Consider the following 26174-nt stretch of genomic DNA (forward strand, 5'->3'; position numbering starts at 1 on the left):
ACAGATTTATATCTAGAGGAATGTGTTCAATGATCTCAGAACCATTCCTTGCCTAATGTTTCTTTTTATCAAAGCTCTACCAGAGCGGGCATCTCTGAACCATTACCAGGTCTGCTTCAGATAAAGTACAGAATGAGGAGATACATGAAGATGCACACAGATGATCAGGTCAGAAGAGAATACTAAGTTTTGTCTGATGCTGTATATATTGTGGGACATTGTTTCACCTCTGTGTTCCTGTATGGGCCTGTATGGTTGCTCACACTTGCCCAAAGCAGATCTTGTAATAGTGGAAGTATCTCTTCCCAAGAAACTTCAGCTTTGATTAGAAGATAACAAGAGATTGAAAAGTGAGCACCTCCCACAGTTTCCCAAAGGTTAATCACTTTCAGTGTTAAGTATTTCTGCCTAATTTCTTGTTGGAATTTCCCTAATTTCCACTTCCAGTCACTGGTTCTTGTTTTGCCTTCCTCTCTGAGATGAAAGAGCACATTCAAGTCTTGTATTTCTAACTTCTATAGGTACACATACCAGATAGTCAGATCACTTCTTAATCTTTGTGCAATGAGCAAACCATACAAGATGTTTTCATTTGCTCACTTGGATAATTTCTCCTTGTGATTGACAGTACGGACAAAATAATGGAGTTCACCTTATTTTAACCTGGCAATTTAACATTTACCTATTCAAACTTCACCACAAAACAAGCTTACTTACTGTATTTCCCCTACACTTCCAATTAACACTAGCCTTATATTGTGTTTGTAGTCTTCTAACCCTCTTCTGTCTTCCAGCATTGTTTTAGAAATTTCAATGCCACAACAACATAGAGTCCCTCTAGAGTTCACCATGTTCCTGCTTCTACATCCAAGCACAAGGCTTTTTGTGACTTCACAGAACCAGAAATGCATGCTAAGCTGCTTCTCTCTCAGGTCAGGTTCAATGATAACTATGTAAATTATTTATTTCTTTGCTCTGGTGGCTAAACTAATACAAAAAATAAAGAGTTTTCTCATTTCAAGAATAAAATATAAATATAATAAATATAACATAAAATAATATAAAATAATATAAAATAATAAATAAAATATAAAAAAAACAACCCAACCCAAAACCAAACAAAAAACGAACAAAAACCCAAAACCAAACCAAAACCACCCCCCAAATAAAACCAAACCAAACAACAACAACAAACAAACAAAAACCAAAAAACCAAAAAACACACACAAAACATTTTTGGTCAGTCAAACCTTATATATAAGCATTTTCTAGGTTTGATATGTGACAGGCAATGCAGAGCAGGGGCAAGAAGTTATTCACAGCTGGATTAGAAGCACGTGCATAAAATAACGACTAATATGCTCACAGAGCCATATGGTTGAATAAGCTTGTATAGCCCCTTCTTACCATATGGTCCACTCTGTCCAGTGCTAAGAGCCTTATGTATTCACAAACTTGAAATTAGCCAACTCTGACACCAAAATTAAACCACAGAAAATGGTTCAAGGGAAAGAAAATAAAGTATTAAAAAGAACCAGTGTTGCTTATAGCCAGCCAGCTATAAATACCTGCAAGCACAAACAGCTCAGTACCCCTAAAAAGAAGGTGACTGCACACTTCTCAAAATGGGCTGGGAAACTGAGGAAACCAAAGGAGCATCTCCCTAGTGCAGGAGCTGAAGCAGACTGCTCATCTACAATGTTACCTTCTAAACAACAATTGTGTATTGTGGTTGTCATAAACTGTTGCAAAATAGTTCCAAAAGATGTCTATTTGACATATACCACTAAATAATGCATCACAGCAAAGGAAGAAGGAGAAATGTCAAAGTAGGAGGAAAAAAAGATTTTTTTTTTTAGTTGAGAGTAGTCTAACTGCTGGAGAGAGACCCTGGCAACTTCCAGTGGTGACAGGAGGCTCCCGAATCACGAGGCAATATTGCCAGATGTGACGAAAGCAATTCTGTTGCTAAATGGCTGACAGAAACGGGTAGGAGAGATGACAGATGAGTTTTGCTCAGAAAAAAATATTGATAAACGATATATGCCAAAGTCCTGTATCTTTAGCTTTGTCTGAAGTGCTCGTAAGAGGCCAGCTGTCTTGCAGAAACAGGGAAGTATGTGTCATTCACAGAAATGATGACAGAGCTGCTGTCATCACAGTGCAAAGCCGAAGTCTGATTCTTACTGGAGATGACAAGAGTTTTGGCATAGAAAGACTGCAACAGGGCTGTCCCTAACTTACTCCAAATCTCCCACATCCTAGAAATTGTAGCAGATGAAGTAGTCTGCCCTGCAGATTTTACAACGGGCAGTCAGGCAAAATGGCCAGATAGACATTTAGTCTGCCTTCTAGTCTTCCTGCCTCTTATGGTATGATTTTTTTTGTTTCTAATAGACTCTGTTTGTTTCTTAACCATTCTACCCTTCTCTTCTCTGGCCAGCTGTTTCTCTTCTAGATGAACCATACTTAGCACAATGGGACTCTTTGCTCTTTGATTCACTAGAGCGCAGTTACTAATTACTAATTGAATTCCTTTGATTTTATATAGTACTACTTCAACACAAATAGGAACTTACCCATGTAAAGCTCCATCTACTACTAGTTCCCATCATCTACTGTAATTCCCTGAGAAGGTTTTTTTCCTGTTCTGCATTTTAACTATAGAGTGCATCCCTTGGCTTAATTTAAAAAAAAAAAACTTTTGTGTAACATATGGATGCCCATTATACATAAACTGGCATTTAACACATAAGTATTTTAAATCAATACATTTTTACACCCCTTTTCCATCTCCCTTCTTCCCTTCTCTCTCATGTCCTGATATCTAAGTAGCAGATAGCAGAATAAAGAAATTAATATTCCAGTCCATTTGCTCTGTATTTTCTGCTTTTTCCTTGGACATGTTCAGATGGATGAACTGTAAAGTTACTGAACTTGGTGGTAACTATCTGAATAGACAGGATGTCTGGAAATAAACAAAAAAAAGATACTGTACTGAGAAACCCCCCTTTTCTCATTTTTTTTTTCTGCCAGCTGTACCTCAGGGATCTATACTGCTCATTTTTCTGGCACAGGGTTGTTGGGATTGCACCATTCCCACCGGGTACATCTCCTCCGCCCTAGTTTGCCGAGGCCAGCAGTGCCTGGGGAGGTATCCAAGTGGAACAGACACGCAGTACGAGAGACACCCCGCATGCGACTGGGGGGTTGTTCATCAGACCGTGGCTGTCCGGCGGCAGATGCGGGCCCGGTATCCAGTCCGTGATGGGCTGCGGTACACCTCGCAGCATCCCCGAGGCTCACCCGTCCGGGCAGTGCTATCCTCTACGATACTCTGCGCCCTGAAGGCGGCAAATGCCCCGCTGAGCTGCTCTCGGGCCGGGCCGCAGGTCCCCCGCGCACAGCCGGTACCTGCGCACCGACGCCAATCTGCGATGCTGCCGCGGAGAAACCACATCTCCCAGAAGGCCTTGCGGCCCGCCGCACGAGTGCCACCATCACGCAGACAGCTGCCAATTACGCGCTGAGGGGCGCGGCGCATGCGCAGCTGCTGTTACCGACCCTTCCCCGCGGCCTGGCTCCCGAGAAGACGACAGAGGCGGTAAGATGGCGCTCACCAGGTACGTTTGTAGGCCCGGCAGGCCTGGCCGGCTGTTCTTCTTCGCTTGTCTGCGGCTTTCTGCCGCTGTGCGAGGCCCTGGCCCACGGGAGAGGCCGCGCTCGGGATGTTCGCTGCAGGGAAGCTGTCTCTTCTGAGTAGTGGATCCGCTGGCCGGAGAGGAGGCCAGGCCGGGGCTGGTGGGGAGAGCGACGAGGGCCGGGCCGGGGCAGGGGCTGGGGGGAGCTTCCCTGCCCTTTTTTGGCCAGCTCTGGTCTGCTCTGGGAGGGGGTGTTCGGCGCTGCCGTTGATGGTTCAGGGTTCTGCCTCTTCCGCGTGTTCTCTGCGGGAAGAGGGAGCTCCTCCGCCCCGCGTGGGAGTGGTGGCATCCGTGGGGGTTTTAGGAGGCGTCCGTACCGTGAGTGAGGGCGAGAGGTCTTTGTTACAAGCTGCTGCGTCTCTCGCAAGGCTGAGGAGTGCAGCCTTAGAGGTTGCCCTGGAATGTAGGCATTCTCCGAGGTGGACACTTACTTAATCAACATGTAAAAGGGCTCCGTGGTCTAGGTGAGCTGAAAATGGGAAGTCAAGAAACTGGGGTTCGACTTCTTGGCTTTGGCCAGGAGCTATCTGGAGTTAAGTGGGGGTGTTGTTGACAGATCTCTTTGTTGGTGTTTGCCTTGAGAGGAAGGAAGGGGGAGTCGTTGGGACTAGGGGCGTGAGTTCTTTTTGTGCTCAGTAGTGATGGGAACAGTACATAGTTGCATGTGGCATTCTTGTTGGAGAATGGGTACTGTCATACTCCTGTTTGAGTATCATGTGAACATGGATGGATTTGTCCCTGCCCGTTACGGGGGTTGGAAGTAGATGATCTTAAGGTCCTTTCCAACCCTAACTATTCTATGATTCTGTTCAGCATTAGTTTTTATAGGAACCTTATGGAATGCTGAGAGAGCATGCATTGCTTTTGCCTCTGTAATCTCAGAAGTTACTGCCCTCAGGTTTATGAGTGGAATTCTCAAGTTTCGTAAATTGTTTCATAATTTTCATGGCATGATTGCAGAGAAAGTAGTAATTTAGTAGTAAGTTGAAGCATAGCTGAGTGTTGCTGAGTGAAATTATGAATTAACTTTTTATGTTTGTCTTTTCTTTGGTGTCTGTCTGCAAATACACAGTTTTTTGCCAGCTCCAACCCAGCTATCTCAAGATCAGCTAGAACTAGAAGAACGAGCAAGGGCTCAAAGATCCAGGCAAACTGCTCTAGTCTCATCGCGAAGAGAACCTCCCCCATATGGTTACCGGAAGGGATGGATACCACGGGTGCTAGAGGTAGCTATTTAAATTCATCTTATAGTAGTGTGTCTCCATGGGGGGGAAAAAAAAGAGTATTTTCTGCAGTAGAAGTAAATTCTGAGCATCTTGAGTGTAGCTCAGAGTTGTGTAAAGCCTTGCCATGTGCAGCATTTCCATCCAGACAGCTCAATATATTTTCTTGGGTTGAGGGAAGTTGTTCCAATTCACCAGATTGCTTGAAACATATTTGATGGTACACAGGATGTTACAAGGATTCTTCCCTTCAGAGATTGTTGTGTTGTAATATGGAAATAGATCCACAGTCCTTTCAGTGTACAGTCTATGAATGCAAGGATCCTGTTGAGAAAGGCATCTGTATTGTCCCTCTATTTGTTAAAAACATGTTCCAGTTAATATCTGGAATAACTGAACATGTTTACATCAGAGGAGAGAACACTTGTGTATTCTGTTCTTAGTGTAACAAAAACTGCTATTGGGGGAGAAAATTATTAAGAGTTGGAAGGGAACTTAAAAATTTGTCAGATACTCACTGTTAAGTATGTCACTGGCAAAAGGGTTTTGGATGATGTATTTAGCTGTAATCCTTGCCAGTTTAACGTAACTTAAACTGGAAGTGTTAAAAGATAGAAAGGAAAATGATCTATAGCTCTGATTAGAAAACTATTTTCATTCCATTTTTCCCCTGTGAGCCAGGGATAAGGTATAGGTAGGGATAGATAAGGTAGCTTCAAACAGTGGTTTCCTAAAAGAAAACAATTTTATATGGGTAGCATTTAATAAAGTATATGATGTTAAAAATTATGCCTTCATTATGCCCAATGTAGGGTCCCCTTCTTACACTGTTGGTTACTAAAGGTAATATTTTAGTGCTACTTCTTTCTAAATGTTAGCAAAAGAACTTCTTAAGCAGTCAGGTGGTGAAGGTTTTCAGAAAGTTTCCAGCATTACTGGGCCACAAGGTGATACACATCTTGGGAAGACTGTTAAGGACTTCTTTCTGCCTCATAACCAAATGCAGAGTGGTAGATGTTTCCAAAGCATAACTTTTGTCCAGTGATCCTGAAATGTCATTGTTGGAAAAAAACAAAATCTGTTTTTCATAGATCAAGAGTTATGCAAAAAAAATGTTAGGAATGACTGACTTCTGTTCTGGCTGATAACTTCAGTGTTGATTCTGTAACTAGTTGTTGAAGGTGGGACACCCAGTGGAAGACTTTAAATAACTGAAGCTGTGTTGCAGTGAACACTAAAAGATGGCACAAGCATGTTCTTCATTGGAAGGAAGCATTCTGCTAGTTCATTCCAGCCTCAGTGAACACTGTCAGTTGCAGTAGTGTTAACTGTTTGCTCATGTGGTGAGCATGGGAGAAGATCAGTCTACCCATTATACCCATTCTTCTTTGATCTGGTTCGTTACGAGACTCCACATAAGCAGTGCCATTCCAACAGAGGGAGGGGGAAATGTTCATGTTGGTTTAAGCAAATGCATCCTCTGAAGAACTGCATTTGAGACTGTAGCCTGTAATTGTTTATGAATAGTATCAGTTCTGTGTGCATCTTCAGTGTTAGTGAGTCAGGATGGTCTGCTTTAAGAGGTCCTTGGTTACCTGTTCATTAAATGCTTTTACAGCAACATTTTGAACAAGAGAGGAAGTAAACTTTAAGAATATTAGGATGTTGGGTGCTGGGCCAGTTTTCAGTGTATTCACATGCCACAATAAGGAAACGGGATAGCTTGGCATTCGTACCATTGTAAAACTATGAGTTACGGGCTTTGAAAACAGTGGAAAGCTTTTTTTAACATCTTCATTATGGTGTGAAAAACAGCAAATAACCAGTAGAAATTTTCCTCAGAAAAGCTGCTTTTGTAATTTTAGTATTTCCACGATTTCTTTATTGTAGAAAGCACATATTTGAAGTTCTGATTAATAACTTGCATGTAAATTACATACTTAATCATGTATTGTCTGTAGTGTAGCAGTGCCTGCACATTCTAGTCAATGATACAGGCTTTTGCTCTGTGCAAGGAATAATTACTGCAAGATGTCTGTGCACTTTGATGTCTTTTACCACGTGTAAGTTAAAATCAGTCCACTCTTTTGTTGAATTTCCCACCCCTGCAGATGTTATGCCATGGTTTTGTTTTTCAGTCACTCACTACTTTTTCTTGTGTGTAGGATTTTGGAGATGGGGGTGCTTTCCCAGAAATTCACGTGGCACAATATCCATTGGATATGGGCCGAAAGAAGAAAATGTCCAATGCTTTGGCTATTCAGGTGGATGCAGAAGGAAAAATTAAGTACGATGCAATTGCCCGACAAGGACAATCAAAGGACAAGGTAATATTTCTTCAAATACACAGGCTGGCAGTATACCTGGAAAACTTGTATGTGCACATTGCATGCACTTCAGTTCATTGGTCTGCCATTAGCCAAATGGATTGTGTCATGTTATGGAATAACTGGAATAGTTTCTAATGGGCATGAGATTTTGACTGGGATCACTGTGTCATCTTCTCTGTTACATAATTAGAAGTAATTAAAAGGCAAGGCAAAAATGGCAAGAGCCTCTACACAAAACTGACTTGATAGCTTAGCAGGTTTTGTTAGAGAGCTTTCCAGTGAAGGCAAGAAACTGAAAACAGGCCTTACGACAGGCAGCCTCGTTTCGGTATGTAGAGAGGGAGTAAAAAAGAAGACAGAAAACACAGTTCAGCTTTCAGAGTACTACGCCTTGTGTCTTACTAATTTAACATTTGATGTTTGTGGCTGTTTTCAGTATTGTTAGGTGCTTTGTTTTTTGTACACTCTTGGGGTTTTGTTTTTTGGTTGGGTTTTTTTTTTTTTTAATTGCAGAAGAAAGTATTTCCAGGGGATATACTCCAAAACTTTTCTGGTAAGTTCAGTGATGGCAAGATTCTCATCAAGTTTATTGGGAACCACCTTTAATCTTTCTTTTGTCATCTCTTTGCAATGACACTTTACTTTGAAGTCCTAGCTAGTATTGTAGGAGACCAGATACTTGCGTCTCCTAAGCCCACTTTGAGGGGAGTATTTGTGTCTGCCTTTTCAAATGTAACAAAGCACACTACAGTAAATATTTAATTCCTTTAAGCCCGTGTTGCAGGCTGGAAAACTGCTGAGGTTCAACCAGTTGTATGACCAGCTGCTTGTTACAGCAAGCATCTCCTGTAAAAAAAACAGGGTAACTCAAATCTAAAAAGAGGGCTGACTATAAAGGGTGGTTTAGTTAATAGGTATGAATAGTTGTTTTAAACATAGTTTGACTCCTGCTGTAATTTAGGGTGCCTTGAAAAGCTTATCGGTATGTAGTATGCCCCAAGTCTTACGGCAGATGAACAAAGGGGAAAACTATGAAACAAAAGCAAAGGGTGAACTTTACCTCTCAAACAAAACAAAGCAAAACACTAAAAAAAAATAGGGTGAGCAGTCTAAGAATATCAGGGGAAATCTTTCTGGTTTAACAAATTAATTTTTTTTTATTGTTTTAAATTGATCCTACAGATGCCAAAGTTGCAAAAAGACAATGCCAGTAGAATTTTGTAGTTAAGTCTCTGCCCTGTGGAGAAGGACTTGGGGGTATTGGTAGATGAAAAACTTAACATGAGCCAGCAGTGTCTGCTCACAGCCCAGAAAGCCAACCGTATCCTGGGCTGCATCAAAAGGAGCATGACCAGCAGGTCAAAGGAGGTGATCCTGCACCTCTACTCTGCTCTCGTGAGATCTCACTTGGGAGTATTGTGTGCAGTTCTGGTGTCCTCAACATAAAAAGGACATGGAACTGTTGGAACAAGTCCAGAGAAGGGCCATGAGGATGATCAGAGGACTGGAGCACCTCCCGTATGAAGACAGGCTGAGGAATTTGGGGTTGTTCAGCCTGGAGAAGAGAAGGCTGCATGGAGACCTCATAGCAGCCTTCCAGTATCTGAAGGGGGCTTATAGGGATGCTGGGAATGGACTATTCATTAGGGACTGTAGAATCATAGAATCATAGAATAGTTAGGGTTGGAAAGGACCTCAAGATCATCTAGTTCCAACCCCCCTGCCATGGGCAGGGACACCTCACACTAAACCATATAACCCAAGGCCTCATCAAACCTGGCCTTGAACACCGCCAGGGATGGAGCATTCACAACGTCCCTGGGCAACCCATTCCAGTGCCTCACCACCCTAACAGGAAAGAATTTCCTCCTTATATCCAGTCTAAACTTCCCCTGTTTAAGTTTGAACCTGTTACCCCTTGTCCTATCACTACAGTCCCTAACGAAGAGTCCCTCTCCAGCATCCCTATAGGCCCCCTTCAGATACTGGAAGGCTGCTATGAGGTCTCCACACAGTCTTCTCTTCTCCAGGCTGAACAGCTCCAACTTTCTCAGCCTATCTTCATACGGGAGGTGCTCCAGTCCCATGATCATCCTCGTGGCCCTTCTCTGGACTTGTTCCAACAGTTCCATGTCCTTTTTATGTTGAGGACACCAGAACTGCACACAGTACTCCAAGTGAGGTCTCAGGAGAGCAGAGGGCAGGATCACCTCCTTCGACCTGCTGGTCACGCTCCTTTTGATGCAGCCCAGGATACGGTTGTCTTTCTGGGCTGCGAGTGCACACTGCCTGCTCCATGTTCATGTTCTCGTCAACCAACACCCCAAGTCCTTCTCTGCAGGACTGCTCTGAATCTCTTCTCTGCCCAACCTGTAGCTGTGCCTGGGATTGCTCCAACCCAGGTGTAGGACCTTGCACTTGGCATGGTTAAACTTCATGAGGTTGGCATCAGCCCACCTCACAAGCGTGTCAAGGTCCCTCTGGATGGCATTCCTTCCCTCCAGCGTATCAACTGAACCACACAGCTTGGTGCCATCGGCAAACTTGCTGAGGGTGCACTCAATCCCACTGTCCATGTCGGCGACAAAGGTGTTGAACAATACCGGTCCCAACACTGATCCCTGAGGGACACCGCTCGTTACTGGTCTCCAGCTGGACATTGACAGGACAAGGGGTAATGGGTTCAAACCTTAAACAGGGGAAGTTTAGATTGGATATAAGGAAGAAATTCTTTACTGTAAGGGTGGTGAGGCACTGGAATGGGTTGCCCAGAAAAGTTGTGAATGCTCCATCCCTGTCGCTGTTCAAGGCCAGGCTGGACAGAGCCTTGAGTGACATGGCTTAGTGTGAGGTGTCCCTGCCCATGGCAGGGGGGTTGGAACTAGTTAATCTTTCTATGATTCTAAGTGTCGCATCTTGTATATCCCTATCCTGTGCATCATAAGTTACTTTGAAAAAAATGAATTCACATCAGTCTCCATGCTGTAATGTGGTAGAATGTAGCCAGACTGAACAGAAACAACAGTAGTGGCAATGCTTTTATTGATGGGACTTTCACTGGGGTTCAGTCACACTTTACATAGTGTCTTGAATTTGTCAAGAGGAAGGTGCTGAAAAATTAATTACATTTAAATAATTTTGTGACTGAGTGTTTGACACTTGATAACTAAATAGAAATATGACTTTTCCCAAAGCATAAAAACTAATTTGGAGCAGATAAGTAGACAAGAAGTAATAATGAGACTGATTTTTGGGGAAGCTGTAGGGCAAATCAGAAGAAAAAAAAAAAATACTGTCGTTAAACCCTTATTTTTACAGCTTGTCAAATGCATCTTTACTTGTAGGCTCAGATTTAATTTGCAAATAATAGAACTGTTCAGATTGGGATCTAATTATATTTGAAAAGGAGCTAGAAATTATAATAGACTTCAGGCAAAAATGACTAGTCTTTTTCTGTGCCTTATTTAGTTCCGAGTTAGGAAAATAGTTAGAATAAGTGGAGTTAAATTTAAGATATTAACATTTTTTGATTCATGAGGATGTGTACCAGCATTCATTAACTTCCCATATGGCATCTATAAAGAAGCAGTAGTATTCTTATTTGGTAGCCATACTTCTTCTGTATGGAAGAGATGTGTGGCTTTTCCAAAACTGGGCTCTGTAGAACTGGAATTAGGGTTTCATAAATCTGAGCTTGGTCAACTTGGTTCTGGTTGCATGCAGCTGGATGAAAATGCAGAGACATTAAGTATTGTGATTCAAGGGGAGGTAAAACGGGGAAATTTAGATTTTTGAAACAATTTCACTGGAAGAAGCAGAACTTCTATTGCTTGATCTGTTTTGCAGGAGAAGATATTGGCAGATGTGTCATAGAGAGTAGTTCTTCAGAGATCTGTGTTGACTTGAATAATGTGTGATATTTCTTGTAAGAGAGAACCTCTAATAGTAGAGTGACAGTAGGATTACATAGAGAAGTTTTACCATCCTGAGAGCTGCAGTCGTAATTCAGATATTTCTTCAATCTTAATACCTAGAGCTAAGAGAAACAGATACTTAGCAGCCTGCCAGAAACGAGATGGGGTTTATGATCCTATTGTATGAGCTACTGGTTTGGTCTGAGTTAAGAAGCAAATTTTTGGTTTTGCTACAGCTTAATGATTTTCAAAGTTGAATTTAGTATTCTTCCTTCTTGTAGAGGCAGCAGTTCCATCACCTGGTCCCTCTATCTAGATGGCTTGTCAGCAGTTTGTACTATTGCAGTGGTTCATCTCTGTTGCATCTGGTCCCTTACATATTTAAAAAATAGTTGCTTCAGAGAATTTAACTTGAAAAATGCTGACAGGAGTGAGATAGTGTGACAAGCCTCGTGTTTGGGGCTGGCAGAAAGTCTGCTAAACATAAAATGCTGGATAACATTGACAAATCTGAATGCATGACCGTATGGATCCAAAGATGGAGTTCCATCTGGTTGTCCAGATGAAGGATTTCCAGCACAGCTATGTGGTTAGCTCTTGTGTTGCTATAGATTCCTCCAATACTTTCTCTATTCACATTACTAAAAGCCAGGCTAAAATAATGCATCAATATTGATATATTTTTGGCAAGATTGATGCCCTGTCCCTCTATTAGGAAAATAAGGACACACGATTGCTTCCTGTGTTTTTTATTAAGACAGAAGAGAGTGAAATCAAAGAATGGAACTGTTAGCTCCAGTAATTCTTTTTTACAGAAAGGATGATTTTTCTGTGCAGAAGTTGGATTTCTTTTTTGTGGCCCAAGGCTTTGGCTTAGATGTTAAAGGAGGAAAAAAAAAAAATAAATAAATGAATCTTACCTATAGTTTTTAATCCAGATTGTAAACTCAGTTGAAATATTTACAAGAGAGTAGTTCAATTGTTGAAGGAGCTCATGTCACAGCAGTGGAGCAGGTCAAGAGAACATGAATATAACTGATCAAAAGTGTTTTATAAAATTTTTATAATGGGTTTGCCTTTGTAGCAGGGCTTGGTTTGAGAGCTCATCATCAATTTTTTTCCCCTGGTGTGTGTGCCAGACTTAGAGGCAGGTAATTGTGGTGACTACTGAAATGTTATATGCTTCCTATGGAGAAACTGTTCTTTGACAAGAAAGGAATTAATTCTGCAATGCTTAGCAGTAACTTCTTGATTTACACATAAGATTGATGAGCATGGTACAGGACTGCAGTGGTTATACGGAATAAAATATTGAAGGGAGGAATTTGTATGTTACAAATTAAGAAATTTCTGTCAAGTCATATGCATGCGGGTGTCTTGTGAAACCCTGAATGTGATTGATATCTAAATGCTACCATGAGATACATTTTCTTAGACAACCAGTTAGGTAAGGTTGTTCTCTTTCTGATGGCAGTGCCTTGCAGATTTCTAATGGCTTCTGATAAGGCTGCCCCAACCAGAGGTGGAATCATTTAGCTGCACCAAAAATTGAGCATTTAATTTCTGCATAGGAGAAGATTCTGCTTTTCAGTAGCAATGAAAATGAAATACTGGAAACAGCTTCCTTTTAAATTCGGTAGGTGATAAATGGTAGTGGATGGGCATACTACAGTATCAAACAGTCTCCCCTTTATCTTAGATTAATGAAATGTTTCAGCATTACTGTTAAGGTAAATATCTAGAAAAACAGCAAGTGCAACATCTTTATCTGCCTGCCTATATCACCTCAAAAAAGGACTCAAAACATGCAAATGCATCAAGTTTTTGATGGAAACAAATTTATATTTTCAGGCTAGTTTAATCTATGTTATGCAGCTTGCCATTTGCATGCAATACTTCAGGGTTTAAATAGTTCATGTAGTTCATTTGTACCTCAGTGTATTGTAGTTTTTAGAGCACCTCTTAGACTTAATCTTATTTTCCTTTTTCTTCTGGGATGCTCTGAGCTCTTTCAGTGTACTTTGTTCTTCATGCAGCAAGACTTGGACTTAGAGTTAATTACCTTAGAGGAACGCTGCTCTTCAGATGTCCTTCATTGAGGATCTGAGAAGCTGGGTTACTATTGATACTAATTCAAAGGATTAAAATTGTAGGAGTGAAGGTTGAGAAGCAGTCAGTGGCTTTTGTATGACAAGTTAATGCTGAGGCTAAATGTCAGTTTTATAGTTGGAAATGCACTCTGTAATGAACTTGAAATAATAGTTGTAATGACTTTTAACCATTTGAACTAAGACTTCTTGATGTTATTTTGTTGAAGAAATGTGAAGCATTAATAAGATTATTTTTCTTTTCCTGTAGTCATCTAATAGTGTCCTTTCCCTGAACTTAAAATTGAGGCTTAAAGCTACTGACCAGCTAGCTGCCTGTTGTACGAAGACTGAAGTCCCTATATAAGGGAAAGTGTCAAAGATAGATTTCTCAAGTGGGGTTGTTTGGTTTTGTTTTGTTTTGTTTTGTTTTAAGAACATACAATGGAAAAGCTAGGTGCTGAAGACTTGTATTGTATTCTTAATCCTTGAAAACAGAAGTACAAATGTGGTATTTTTTTGTTTGTATCTATCTTGGGGACCTTGAAAAAGGAAAAGAGTAAGAAAGGGAAGCAGGAAACTGGTGTCTAATCCCAGCTCTGACAGTGATTTATAGTTAATCAGATTGCTTCTTTTCTTCAGTTATTACATCAGTAAAATGGGGTTCAGAGTATATTGTTGGTTTATGGGAGTCATTGAAGAATATGTAATTATAATACATTTAAAATTGTATACGAGTTTTAATTAGTATCTAAAGTATAATCTAGGTCTGAAACGTTTCCTTTAATATACATACATTTATTCCTATTCGACAGCACTAATAAAATATAATGTCTTCCAGGTTATTTACAGCAAATACACAGATCTTGTGCCAAAAGAGGTCATGAATGTGGATGATCCTGAGCTCCAAAGACCGGATGAGGAGGCAATTAGAGAGGTATTATATGCACTGATGGGCCTAGTCCTCGGTGGTCTATTGTATGTCTTGAACATGTGATGAAGTACCTACTGTGGTGTTTTTGTCTTCAGATAACAGAGAAAACCAGAGCAGCCTTAGAGAAATCTGTCTCCCAAAAAGTTGCAGCAGCCATGCCAGTTCGAGCAGCTGACAAACTAGCTCCTGCACAGTACATTCGGTATGTAGTGGTGGGGTGTGTGCAAGATGTCGTTGCATATAAAATTGGTTGAAACTGGGATGTTCTTTGTATTTCTGAGAACAGAAGTTCATTTTGAATTGGTTTTCTGGAAGTAATATGAAACTGACTTACATATTTCAAATTAACCCACTAACGATAATGTAGTTTGAAGTGTATTAAAATGTGTCACTTTATGGAGGGGTTGGTTTAGCAACAAAAGAGATTTGTCAGGGAGCACTATTAATGATGCAGCCCTGGAAACAATGGTGTTACTGGGAGTCTCAAGCTGAGATAAGGCATGTAACAAAGTTCTTGCCTCATATAAAATGAGCAATTGGAAAGAATTGGAATTACTAGGAGACTGATACTCATTTATGATGATTTTCTGCTTACAAACACAGAAAAATTCCATGGCAGGGTTAGATTTGGCCTGAGGTGAATTCTGAAAAAAAGTAATTGAAGAGGTTGTTAATAACTTGTAAGTAATCACCAGGGATTCACAGACATAGGTAAAGAGTACAGTAACATGCTGTGTGTACTCTGTTAGTTTGTTCTTCTTTGGAATTCAGGTTGAAACAGAAGAATATGGGGAGATACATTCTACATTCAGTCCAGTAGCTTCTGTACAATTACCTGCTCCTAGTAATTTCTGTACAATTACCTGCTCCCGTTCGTAGTGGAAAGTCTTAAAACTGGTGTGGATAAGATGAAAATGCAGCTAGAGCAATGACCTGAGTAAAAATAGAGGTGGGCAAGGAATATCTAGTTGTATGCAGAGAACTGAGCACTTTGATGGTTTTGTTCAGGTACACACCATCCCAGCAAGGCGTTGCATTCAACTCTGGAGCAAAACAGAGAGTTATTCGGATGGTGGAAATGCAGAAGGACCCTATGGAGCCTCCAAGATTCAAGTAACTATTCAAAATGTGTTCACTGCAAATAGAAGATTCTGAAGTGTATTTCGTTACAACGTGGTGATTGTAAATGTTTTCTTAATTGTTCAGAATTAACAAGAAGATTCCACGTGGACCACCTTCTCCTCCAGCACCTGTAATGCACTCTCCTAGTAGAAAGGTATGAAATGCCATAGCTGTTCTCAGTTTTGAATTCTAGATGGGTTCACAAATTTTACTTTGATCTAGTTCATTTCTGTGCACCTTCTCCTTACTGTTTTGTGTGACGTTAAGTGATAAACTTAGTGCCTGGTGCAGACTGTTGTTTGTGGATGTGTTTGTGGAGTGTTGGTTAGTTTGTGGAGTTTCTGGTTGTGGGTTTGGTTTTGAGGTTTGATGGTTTTTTTTTTGGTGGGGGCAATTGTGCAAGTAGCTCTGTTCTTAGGTACCTGTCAAAGGTTGAGTAGATTTCTCATATATTTTATGTAGGGATACGTTGCTGGATGTTTTCATGGCAGGGATGAGTTGACTGAGGTTTCAGCCTTGGTACACTGATGCTGCTTTTATACAATGCTATCAAGCTGATCCTCAATAACACTAACTTGCATTACTGAAGATTAGCTCCTTCTGAGAGATGAGTGTAGTGTTGGTTCATCAGTTAACAAGCTGACTGGGAGTTATGGCCTGTGTGACGGAAGTCTTAAGAGGATAGCTGGAAAGCTGTCATGATTTTATGCGATGTTAGCAAAGTTACAGAGCAGAAATGAACATCTTATTGCTATTAAGAAGAGCTGGGGGGTTTGTAGCAGTGTCCTCAACTTTGTACTCTAACTTATTTCAATAGTTTCATTAGCTGCCTTTGCGAAAGAGAACAGTATTTCCTTTTGCTGTAAATCTAAAGATGACTTTGCTTCTTCTCTTAATCAGATGACTGTGAAAGAGCAGCAAGAGTGGAAAATTCCTCCGTGCATTTCAAACTGGAAAAACGCAAAGGTAATTAAGCTGTCATAAGTTTATCTTTCTAATGTTGCATCATGCTGGGAGACTTCTGTGGTGATCTAAGCTTGAACATTACTGGTTTTAAACCTGTAGAGTTAGGTAAACTGGCTGCATGCATCATGGAGAACACATCGTTCACAGCTCAGGTTTTTTTCTCTTTGTCATATACAGGTTGTCAGATTGAGTGCAGAGTATAGTACAGGAGTATAGACCTGAGAGTACATTACTTCGTGGGAGAGATTATGTATTTTGAGAGGGAGAAAAATGGCATTAGTTAATGATCCTCATCATAGTACAAGTGTGTGGAGTCTGAAATGGAAATCTCTGGAGCTTACAAAATAAAGCCACTTAAACTGAAAAAGGGTAATCCATAGAGAAGCAAACATGTTTCTTCTTAATACTGCAGTCCAAATTTCTGAGGAGTTCTCTGTGTTGTATTCTTTCACTAATTAATTTCCATTGCTTAGCTTAACTATTTTTATTCCTTGTTTGAGAAGGTATGTTCTGTCCCTTCAATTTTTGTCAGACGGTAAGTTTATTTTCAGAGAGAAGGGATAACTTTTAAGTTGCTGCCATAACCGGTCTAACAGCTCTCAAACTTACCAAGCTGGTGTCATGAGGCATCCTCTTCAAATGGAGAAAGGAAAAGCTGTATGTTTGGATGTTACTTTTTTTTCCTACCCCAACACAGCTGTACAACTGGGGCTGATGCTAATTAGTAGATGAAATTTTAGGTTACAGATGCTAAAAACAAAGCAAAAAATTTTGTAGAGCTCACCAAAGAATCTTAACATCTATAAATAAATTTGGGTTCAGCTTTTGAAAGCAAGTTGGCATGTAGTGCCTCTTCTACTGGCAATCTTGCCCCATAATTTCTCATTTTGAATCAGGCTAACCCCATAACAGGTATGAAAACAGTTTAGGGAGTAGAGTTTTCAATCACAAATGATAAAATAGCTTAGAGACTGGGAAAGGTATTGTTTGTAGTTGTTAACACAAAGCAAAGAGTGGACATACTGATTGAAAACTGTCATTTGTACTAACATGTGACTTGTAGGGAAACTGTGATTCAGATTTGGGGGAAATGTGGAATTGGAGCAAAGCCTCTGGAATGACTTTTATTAATTATGTGGTATGAAGTAAATATGAAGGAGGTCCATTGAGGCATATTAATGGTGAGCTGTTTGATGTGTGGTTTTGTTTTCTTACACAATAAATGTGATAATGTCTGTTATTGCAAATAATGTTAGTTTCTGTTATTCCCTGTCTCTGTTTCCACTATAGGGTTACACCATTCCACTAGATAAACGTCTGGCTGCAGATGGCAGAGGATTGCAGACTGTTCATATTAATGAAAACTTTGCCAAGCTTGCTGAGGCTCTCTATATAGCTGACAGAAAGGTCAGTTTGTTGTTTAAATGTTTTGTTCCATGTGGTTTTACCTTCTTTTTATGTTTTATTTCCTTGGGAAAATCAATTGTGAATAAGCTTTTTGATTTGTCCTGCTTCTTGGCTAACTTAAGACATAAAAGTGTTATCCCCATTATCTTCGGCTCAGTGTGGGGGAAATTGTTGGAGATCACGGGTCTTGTTTCTCGGCTCTGTCTGTTGTGGCTGTCTGGGTTTGAATTTCCTCTTTGTGGCTTGATTCCTGCCCTCTTTGCTGGCTAAATCCATGACACAAGATCTGCTTGCATCCCAGGTGCTAGCTTCCTGCCTTTATAACTTTGTCGTGTTTGTGCAGGCTCGTGAGGCAGTAGAGATGCGTGCCCAGGTGGAGAGGAAGATGGCTCAGAAAGAAAAGGAGAAACATGAGGAAAAGCTCCGAGAAATGGCTCAGAAAGCCAGGGAGAGAAGAGCAGGGATCAAAACCCATGTTGAAAAAGGTACGTTTCTTTATTATTAAGATGCTGTGGAGTGTGGGTTTGGAGAAATAACCTGAGAACTTATAATACCTAAGTATCAACTGTAATTTGAAAGCATGACATTTGTTCTTAATGTCTTTACTTGATCAGCTAGAGAATTTGGTTAATTCACTGGCTGGTTTGATGGAATCTGGATTTGAACCTCGCAGCAGCATGTTGGTGTATGCAGGTTTGGACATTGTTGAGAATTTCAGTTGTTAATGGATCAGTGCAAGTACTGGCTTTCATAGCTAGTCTAAAGTATCGTTTTTTATTTAGAAAAAGCTTGTTGCAGAAGAAGAGCAGTGTGCCAGGTCAAGGGAAGTAATAATTTACTGGTGACCTGTTAGATTGTCTCTGGAATAGTGTGTGCAGTTACAGGTCCCAGGTACAAACTGCGGTTTGATAAGCTGGAGTTCAGTGGAGGGCCATCAGAATGGCCAGGGGGCAAGAGTATCTCCCTAGTCAGGAGACGTGGAGAGAATAAAGCTTGTTCTGCCAGAAGGTGTGGGTTTGGGAGCACCAAATTGGAGCTTTCCCCTGTCTACAAGGAGATCATCAGGGCTCTTCACTAAGAATGAGACAGTAGTCAAAAGTTGAAGCAGGAGGGTCCAGCTGCATGTGAGAAGAAAACTTTCACCATGAGGACAAGCAGCAGTGGAACAGGTTGCCAAGGGAGGCTGTCACTCTGTATCCTTGGAGCTTTTACCCACCTGAGTGGGAAAAGACATGAGCAGCTTGGTTTGAATCCAGCACTGATCCTGCTTTGAGCAGGAGGTTGAACTAGAGACTCCTTTCCGACCCAAGTGATTCTCTAATACTGAGTCACAGTGTTCCACAAAGCACTTAGATGCCTGTGTGCTTGAGCTGTATTTTTACACTTAAAAGATTAAAGTACGATATGATGATCTGTAGGATGGCCAAGTATTCTCAGCTCTTGATAGTTGCCAAAACATAGCTGTTGGATATGTCTGCTTTAACTCTTTTGTCAAGGACAGCTAATTGCTTGTGGCACAAGACGGCTGCGATTTTGCATGTGTTCAGTCCAGTGAAAAAGTAACATTTTAGACAGTGCTAAAGGTCACTTACATTTTGTAGAAGAGTACTGAACTGACCCACTGTGCCAGTGTCTGTGGCAGAGTTAATTCAAACTTCAAATATTTGTGTATAACGAGCAATCTTGTGTTTGTTCAGAGGATGGAGAAGCTAGAGAAAGAGATGAAATCAGACATGACCGGCGCAAAGAGAGACAGCATGACAGAAATCTTTCCAGGGCAGCCCCTGACAAAAGGTGAGTAACAGAAGAAAGCTGCTTTATTCTGTTCTGGCTCTGGCTTCCCCTCTAGGGAAGCCACTGCACTGGCTGTCCTTTTGCTTGGTGTGAATGCCTGAATTTTACCTTGTGGAGTTACTCACTGGTATGAAGGGCTGTTTGGCCCCTGTATGAACTGCATCACTGTGTTAGTGTGCTGCAGTACTTGCTTCTAAATTTAGTTTTCCACATGTGGGGAGGGAGAGGTGTTTTTTTTTCCTTTAGCAGAACTTCAGTATATTCAAGTTTAATTAACCTTGACAGCAAAGGTTGAAACCTTGATCCTATAACTTCAGTGAGACCAGGGTCTCATTAGCGGCTTTGTTTCTGGAAGCTCTTCACTTGAAGCGAGCTTGGATTTATGAGTTTAAGCTGACCTATCTTGTTTGCCCAGGCCAGTAAGATTTCCAAGCACAAATGGTTTCTGGAGGCTTACAGTCTCCAGTATCTTACAGTTGAGATTGCTCAGCCTTCCCAGAACATAATTACACTGGTTCTTGCAAAAACTAAATATGACATTTTAGACCAAGTCAGCTTGATGTAAATTGTAGATAGTGGAAAGCAAATTTAAATGTCATGCCCAGCTGAACATAACTTCCCTAAATGTTTCCTTTTCCAGGAGACAGATTTTAAATGTTACCTAGTGAGGAGGGGCAACAGTCAAAACCTGGCTTCTGAGGCAAACTGTTAGCAAGTACCACAGGATCAGGCTGCAGTTGAGTGTGTCAACAGACAGTTTACTGACCTAATGAAACCTAAATTTTTTAATTCAGGTCAAAACTGCAGAGAAATGAGAACAGAGATATCAGTGAAGTTATTGCCCTGGGGATACCCAACCCCAGGCCCTCCAATGAAATCCAGTACGACCAGAGGCTGTTCAACCAGAGCAAGGTAAAAACACCTTTTCACAGCTGTGTGGTTTCATGTGAGAACATGCTCAGCCTTCCTTAGTGAGCAGGGCTAGAATACTGAAGAGACTCTGTGCTCATGGTTGGTGTGGATATGCTCTGAAAGAAGTCTCTATATAACTGGTTAGGAATCTGTTGCTCTCCTTTATCCATGGCTGATGCAACAGAAATGGAGTATTCTGAATGTATGACTGAATTAAAGTTTTTTGTTGTGGTTTTTCCCACCGGGGAGTGGGGAGAAAGGAAGTATTTTGCCTTCAAGCTGCAGTGACCTCATTTTCTTTTGTACAAATGTACTGACTGAGGGAAATCTGCTGTCAGAGAGAAGCAAGTAAATGCATTCTGTTCCCATTAATACTTATGTTAAAAATCCTTCTGAAGATATAAATAGTTAACAGCAACGTTTATTTTCCCTGAACCTTGTACTATTCAGAGATGAAAAAGCAGATTAGGCTTCAGAAAGTCCCTGAATAGACCTGCAGTTTGTCAATCATTCTCTTTCATGTCTCCAGTGAAAGACTTGCAGGCAGAAGGGAAAGCTGATGAATCAAAAGTGAACAAGCAGGCACTTCTGCTTTCACAGTTCACACAAGCCTCTCTGTGATTTGGATCAATCAGCTTAAATCATGTTTTCCAGAAATTCTGAATACTACACATTTCTGTATGGTTGCACTTGGCTCTTATAGGCAGCTGTACTTGCAGGGCAGACTTAAATGATCCATTAATCTGAAATACAAATGGCCTGTAATGCTCCCTGTTGCTTTCTGCAAGAGTAGAATTGGCCCTGACAGGCTTGGAATGATTGTATCATGTTCTTTGGACTTAATCCCAGGCCCAAAATCACTTATACCCTGATGAAGTGCTTGAACTCATTTGAATGGATGGTAAATCACACAATACCATCTTTGTGTATCTGTAAGACCCCACCAGTGTATCTTGATGTTAAAGTAGCTAAGTTTTTCAGACCCATTTGTGTCATACTGCTGTTCTTTCTTCGCAGGGTATGGACAGTGGCTTTGCTGGTGGAGAGGATGAAATTTATAATGTTTATGACCAGCCTTGGAGAAGTGGCAAGGATATGGCCCAAAACATCTACAGGCCCAGTAAAAATGTGGATAAGGACATATACGGTGATGATCTAGAGGCTCGAATAAAAACCAACAGGTAAGAAAATAAAGTTAAGGAATACTCTTGATTAGTACTCTGAAGTCAGTCAACCGACTTTCACCACTTCTCCTGCAGGTTTGTTCCTGACAAGGAGTTTTCTAACTCTGATCGTAATGCCAGAGGAAGGGGCAGAGATGGGCCAGTTCAATTTGAGGAGGATCCCTTTGGTTTGGACAAGTTTTTGGAAGAAGCTAAGCAACATGGTGGATCTAAACGGCCATCAGATAGCAGCCGCCCTAAAGAACATGAGCATGAGAGCAAAAAGAGGAGGAAGGACTGAATGCCGTTGTTCCTTGAGAGGTAGAGAAATGGACTACGTACAAACTTGGACTTCACCCAAAAGGCATTTTTAATCAGAGGTTTATAGGGGAATGGTGTTGCAACCCCCAGTTCACAACCCTTGCTGTGCGGATGTATATACACACACAAATTCTTCTCTACATAGGACAGCTACCCCTTGGGAATGGAGGCATGGAGACCACTTTGAAACATTTCACAGGGGAATTATGCTTTAGGAAGCATTCTGACTTCACTGATTCCCTGTTGCCCAGCATCTCAGGGTAAGAATGTAGCCCCTTCCTACAGCTTTAGTTTTTATAGGTAGCTAAAGCTTTTACTTCATCTGTATATAATTACTGTCTTATGCTGTAATGGATGGTAGGCAGTTTATGATTTAGTGTTTCTCTAGCGTGGCGATACACAATTTATTTGAACAAGGAGGGGAAACAGCTGGATTCTGTTTTAAAACAAATATTCATAGTTTCTCACTAATCTTTATTTTAGTTTCCTTACATTTAGTGAAATAAAGCCTCCTTCCACCGTTCAGTCATCCTGACTCTTTCTTTGACTGTGTCTTCTACGGGACTGCGGTCTGAGAGTGAGCTGAAAAACAATAGCAAGTATACGAATTAGCTTGGCAAGAAGGCTTAGTATTTTTCATTTCTGATCTTCTAAAACATTCATATGGAAAGCAGAAGATGGGTTTATAACTGGTTCAGTTTCATCAGCCAGAACCACAAATACTAAGCTCCTGACACAAAAGCTGAATGTAATTTGCACAGCAATTGCTAGTTGTATCAGCAAAAGCTTCTTAAAAGCTTGTGCTTTCAAGTGGAACTAATAGAAGGTAACTGTCTAAACCTAGCTTAGAACAAAGTGGGAGAAGTGCTCATTTATTTTCTTCTAGAGAAGCCCGTATTTTGAGGACGTGAAGAAGGCTAACTACTGCTTGCCTTCTGATTTTTATTTTGCTAGAAAGAAGCCTCTTAGCTGTTGTACCTCTTGTGAGAGTATACACCTCAATGTTTAGGTAGTTAAGTGAATGTGGCATCTTACAGCTTCAAGAGTAAAACCCAGCAAAGTGATTTCCAATAAACTGACATTAGATACTCATCTAACCTATCCATAATGCTTACTGTGATAACCGCATACAGATCACATCCTCATTACTAGTGCCTGGCTTGGTGCAGTTCAAGACTGAAGTTGGAAAACCCCTCCCTAATTTCTGCTTCCATTTTTGCACCACAGTTGTAACTCTCAGGTCAGCTCTTAGTAACAGGTACTGAAGTAACTGCAATCAGTGAAGACTCCTGCACTAGTATGAACAATGTCAAGCAAAATACTTTATCAGAATCAACACAGTGCATCACTCTTGCCAATTCATTTTACTCTTAACCTCCCCTAACATTGAAAGCTTCCAAAGGAGATGTGAGTTGTCAGAAGGATATTTAAGAATTCTTACTAATTGTTCAAAGACATGAACTTTCCTCTCATCCTCACCTGTCAGCACCACTGCACGCTGTGTGTTTGGAAAGCAGTGCAACAGCCATTGCTGTTGTCTGGCTCTAACTGACCAGTCAATGACAAGACACCTTTGCATGGGTACTAGACCAAAGGCTTTTAACGGATGCTGTACGCTGTCTCTTAATGCCATACACTAATGCACTGAGATTGCCAAAGTGTCATGTATTTATCTTCAACATATGAAAGCAGGTACATGACTTTTCCTCTATGAAATGACAGCTGAAGAAGAATTAAAACCACAGAAGTTCAAAGCTTTGTTTTTTGTCATCTTCCCCCTGCCACCCAACATCCACACTGAATGTTGGAATCCACCTGCAGAAACCTGTCTACAAACACTAACTAGCTGTGTGGCAGTTCCTGCACAGTTCTACTGCATTCATATTCCTTTAACTCAGCATAGCAGGGAGTCTTGATCTCTGGTATGTAATCTCTGATACCTAGATGAGCTCAGGCTCTCAGTTAAATTGAGGGGAGAATGAACAAAAGTGTTAATGGTTTGAAAAAACACTAAAAGCACACTAAGTGGCAAAATGCTTCATCACACTTAAACACAGCAGTATTTTGATGCTACTGTGTCCAACAAAAGGCGGACTTTAAGAGCTCAATTCACTACTTCATTCAAGGAATTAGCAGGTTACCTTGGCACCTTCAAGTATGTGGCAGTCCTTCTGAAACACATTCTGAGCTTCTTTTGGGGTCGAGAATTTAATCCAGCAGTAACGTTTGTGGAAGCCTGTATCTCTGTCCTAGTTACCAGTTAAAAAAATTCCAATTACTACAGCAAATATTCATGCAGGCTGTTAACAACTTTCTACAATATTCAATGTAAGGATTCAGAAATTATCCCAGAAATCAGCACACTTGCTGTTTCACAAGCCTTTTTCACGTGATAAGACATTTACTGTCATTGACAGCATGCAGAGGCCTGGCAAGGAGAGGCTGTTCTGCATCCCTCTCTTGTCAATTTTTGAGTCCAGCAATGATAAATTTAAGTTATAGCTGAAGACTTGACTAACACATAGCCGGTTGTTTCAAACTGCAGTTGTTACCTACTATTAAGCCAGTCACAACAGAACTGACATTTAAATGGCTGTATGATTTTAAAATAAGCCTGCCACAGTACTTGAAAAGCATTCAGCAAGACAAAGCAGCTTCTTAAGATCCCAGGAAAGAAGGCTGCAATCTGAGATGACAAGCACTAACTGCACTGAAAAGACTAAAGTTATTTTTAAGGATCACTTGCCAGTTGTAAAAGACAGTTGTCAATACTGAGGAGATGCTGGAGAAAGGCCAGGTCTACAAAATGCCTTTTATCCCAACTGATTCCCATCAGAGGTCACACCAGCTCTGCTGCTCTGATCATCAGGCACTTACAAACACGCGTGCAGTTTCCACCCCGTAGTCACACTGCCCAATTGCAGTATCCCAGGGATGTCTTAATTAGTGTCTCTTACACTGGCAGCAGATTTTTGTATCTGTGGTAGTTTTAACACTCCTAAAGTAACTGCTGAATAAAAACACACGTGCATCAGTTCAGCCTGAATCAGCGGTGGAGGCAGGTTTATAGTAAACTGCCACCCTTAATGAAGGGACAGATCTGTCCTGGGCCTTTGGAATTGTGTAGCAGGCAGACACCTCAGCTTCAGTGTTCATAAGTAACAGGACTGTTCAAAACTATCTCTTTCCATTTTCAAACTATCCTGAACTGGTGGTGAACCAATCAGCTTAATTTAACTGACCAGTGCTTCACGTGGAGAACACAAGCAGGCAGGAGAAGCTCTGCTCCTTCAGCAATGACCTTCAATTTATCCATAACAGTGGGAAAGGAACGCTTTTTTGACTGCTGATCTCCAATAAGCTGCAGCCGGTACTATTATCCCTGAGCTGTACACTCAGAAGAACAGCAGAGGCATCCTGAAGAGGCTGCAGTTTTGTGTTAGCTCTGCTCTCTGATGGGGTATGAACCCAGAGCAGGGAAAGACTGTAGGCTCATACCCACACCTTCCGGATTTTTAGGCCAGTGAGACCAGGCACGTGAACACTTTGTCAGAAGAAAGGTAACAACGATGGTAGAGAAGCTGAAGGCACTTCCAGGTTAATTATTCAGAAATGGCCACATTAACAAGATCTGGGGCACATGCTTTCAAAAACCTTTCCAAAGCCAGTGTAAACCACGAAGCTTCACTGAGGCCTACAGCCCGCCACGGGGAGAAGGACCTAAGGATGGGCAGCACCCAAAATCTGACCAGTGTACAGAAGAGGCTTCCGGGAAGCAGCTCCGAGGGAGCAGGGCCCTGCAGCGGGACCGTCCTCCCGGAGCCCGGCAAGCACCAGACGGCGGCTCTGCCCCATTTAACCGAGCGACACGAAGAGTGGCCTGGAAGGAGAACGGTACTCACAAACGGCAGCTGGCACCTCTGCACCGACCCGAACTGGGAAAAGTACTCCTTAAGCTCTTCTGTGGGGGGAATACACACCCGGTTACACGGGACAGACCCCGCTGCCCAGCCGTAACCACCCCGGCCCCGTCCGGCCCCCGGGGCCTAGTGCCGCACACGCGTTGCGGACTCCGTCTCCCGCGCGGCCCGTCCCGCGGCAGCCCAAGCACCGGCGCATGCTGAAGGAGGTGGCGCGGACTCACTGCTCGACACCGTCCACGGAACCTCAGCCACGAAGATGTCAAAGAGCCTCCTGGAGCGACGCCCCACCGCACGCACCGCGCTGGCCATCGCCATCTTGGGACCTGCGACGGAAAGGGGGCGGCAGGCCCCGCCCCGGCAGTGCGCTGCACCGCCCG

At 41.7% G+C, this 26174-nt stretch overlaps 2 protein-coding genes across 2 annotated transcripts; one reads left to right on the plus strand and one right to left on the minus strand.

The window, feature by feature from the left end:
* The first annotated feature begins 3500 nt into the window (after positions 1 to 3500).
* Positions 3501 to 22403, plus strand: SNW1 (SNW domain containing 1). Its single transcript, XM_057428686.1, has 14 exons — positions 3501 to 3623; positions 4774 to 4927; positions 7090 to 7251; positions 14097 to 14192; positions 14285 to 14391; positions 15198 to 15302; positions 15396 to 15465; positions 16212 to 16277; positions 17568 to 17684; positions 18028 to 18169; positions 19382 to 19478; positions 20273 to 20390; positions 21408 to 21571; positions 21650 to 22403. The coding sequence occupies exons 1-14, from the start codon at positions 3610 to 3612 to the stop codon at positions 21852 to 21854; spliced, it is 1617 nt and encodes a 538-aa protein (XP_057284669.1). The 5' UTR covers positions 3501 to 3609; the 3' UTR covers positions 21855 to 22403.
* SLIRP (SRA stem-loop interacting RNA binding protein) lies at positions 22332 to 26161 on the minus strand. Its single transcript, XM_057428688.1, has 4 exons — positions 26019 to 26161; positions 25777 to 25835; positions 24016 to 24123; positions 22332 to 22456 (listed from the first exon to the last, which is right to left on the minus strand). Exons 1-4 carry the CDS (start codon positions 26110 to 26112, stop codon positions 22397 to 22399), a joined length of 321 nt encoding a protein of 106 aa, XP_057284671.1. The 5' UTR covers positions 26113 to 26161; the 3' UTR covers positions 22332 to 22396.
* Positions 26162 to 26174: the final 13 nt, after the last annotated feature.

Source organism: Pezoporus wallicus, unplaced genomic scaffold (genome assembly GCF_028554395.1).
Source record: "Pezoporus wallicus isolate ANWC-B61680 ecotype Strahan unplaced genomic scaffold, APGP_CSIRO_Pwel_v1 contig_3486, whole genome shotgun sequence".
Classification (NCBI taxonomy): Eukaryota; Metazoa; Chordata; class Aves; order Psittaciformes; family Psittacidae; genus Pezoporus; species Pezoporus wallicus.

Excerpts from the sequence above, each read along its gene's own strand:
- SNW1 (XM_057428686.1), top strand. Across the intron at positions 15,303-15,395 it reads ATGGAGCCTCCAAGATTCAA|AATTAACAAGAAGATTCCAC; the intron begins GTAACTATTCAA and ends TTAATTGTTCAG. Across the intron at positions 20,391-21,407 it reads GGCTGTTCAACCAGAGCAAG|GGTATGGACAGTGGCTTTGC; the intron begins GTAAAAACACCT and ends CTTTCTTCGCAG.
- SLIRP (XM_057428688.1), bottom strand. The coding sequence starts at position 26,112 with ATGGCGATGGCCAGCGCGGTGCGTGCGGTGGGGCGTCGCTCCAGGAGG. Across the intron at positions 24,124-25,776 it reads AGAGGTGCCAGCTGCCGTTT|GACAGAGATACAGGCTTCCA; the intron begins GTGAGTACCGTT and ends ACTGGTAACTAG. Across the intron at positions 22,457-24,015 it reads ACATACTTGAAGGTGCCAAG|CTCACTCTCAGACCGCAGTC; the intron begins GTAACCTGCTAA and ends ATTGTTTTTCAG.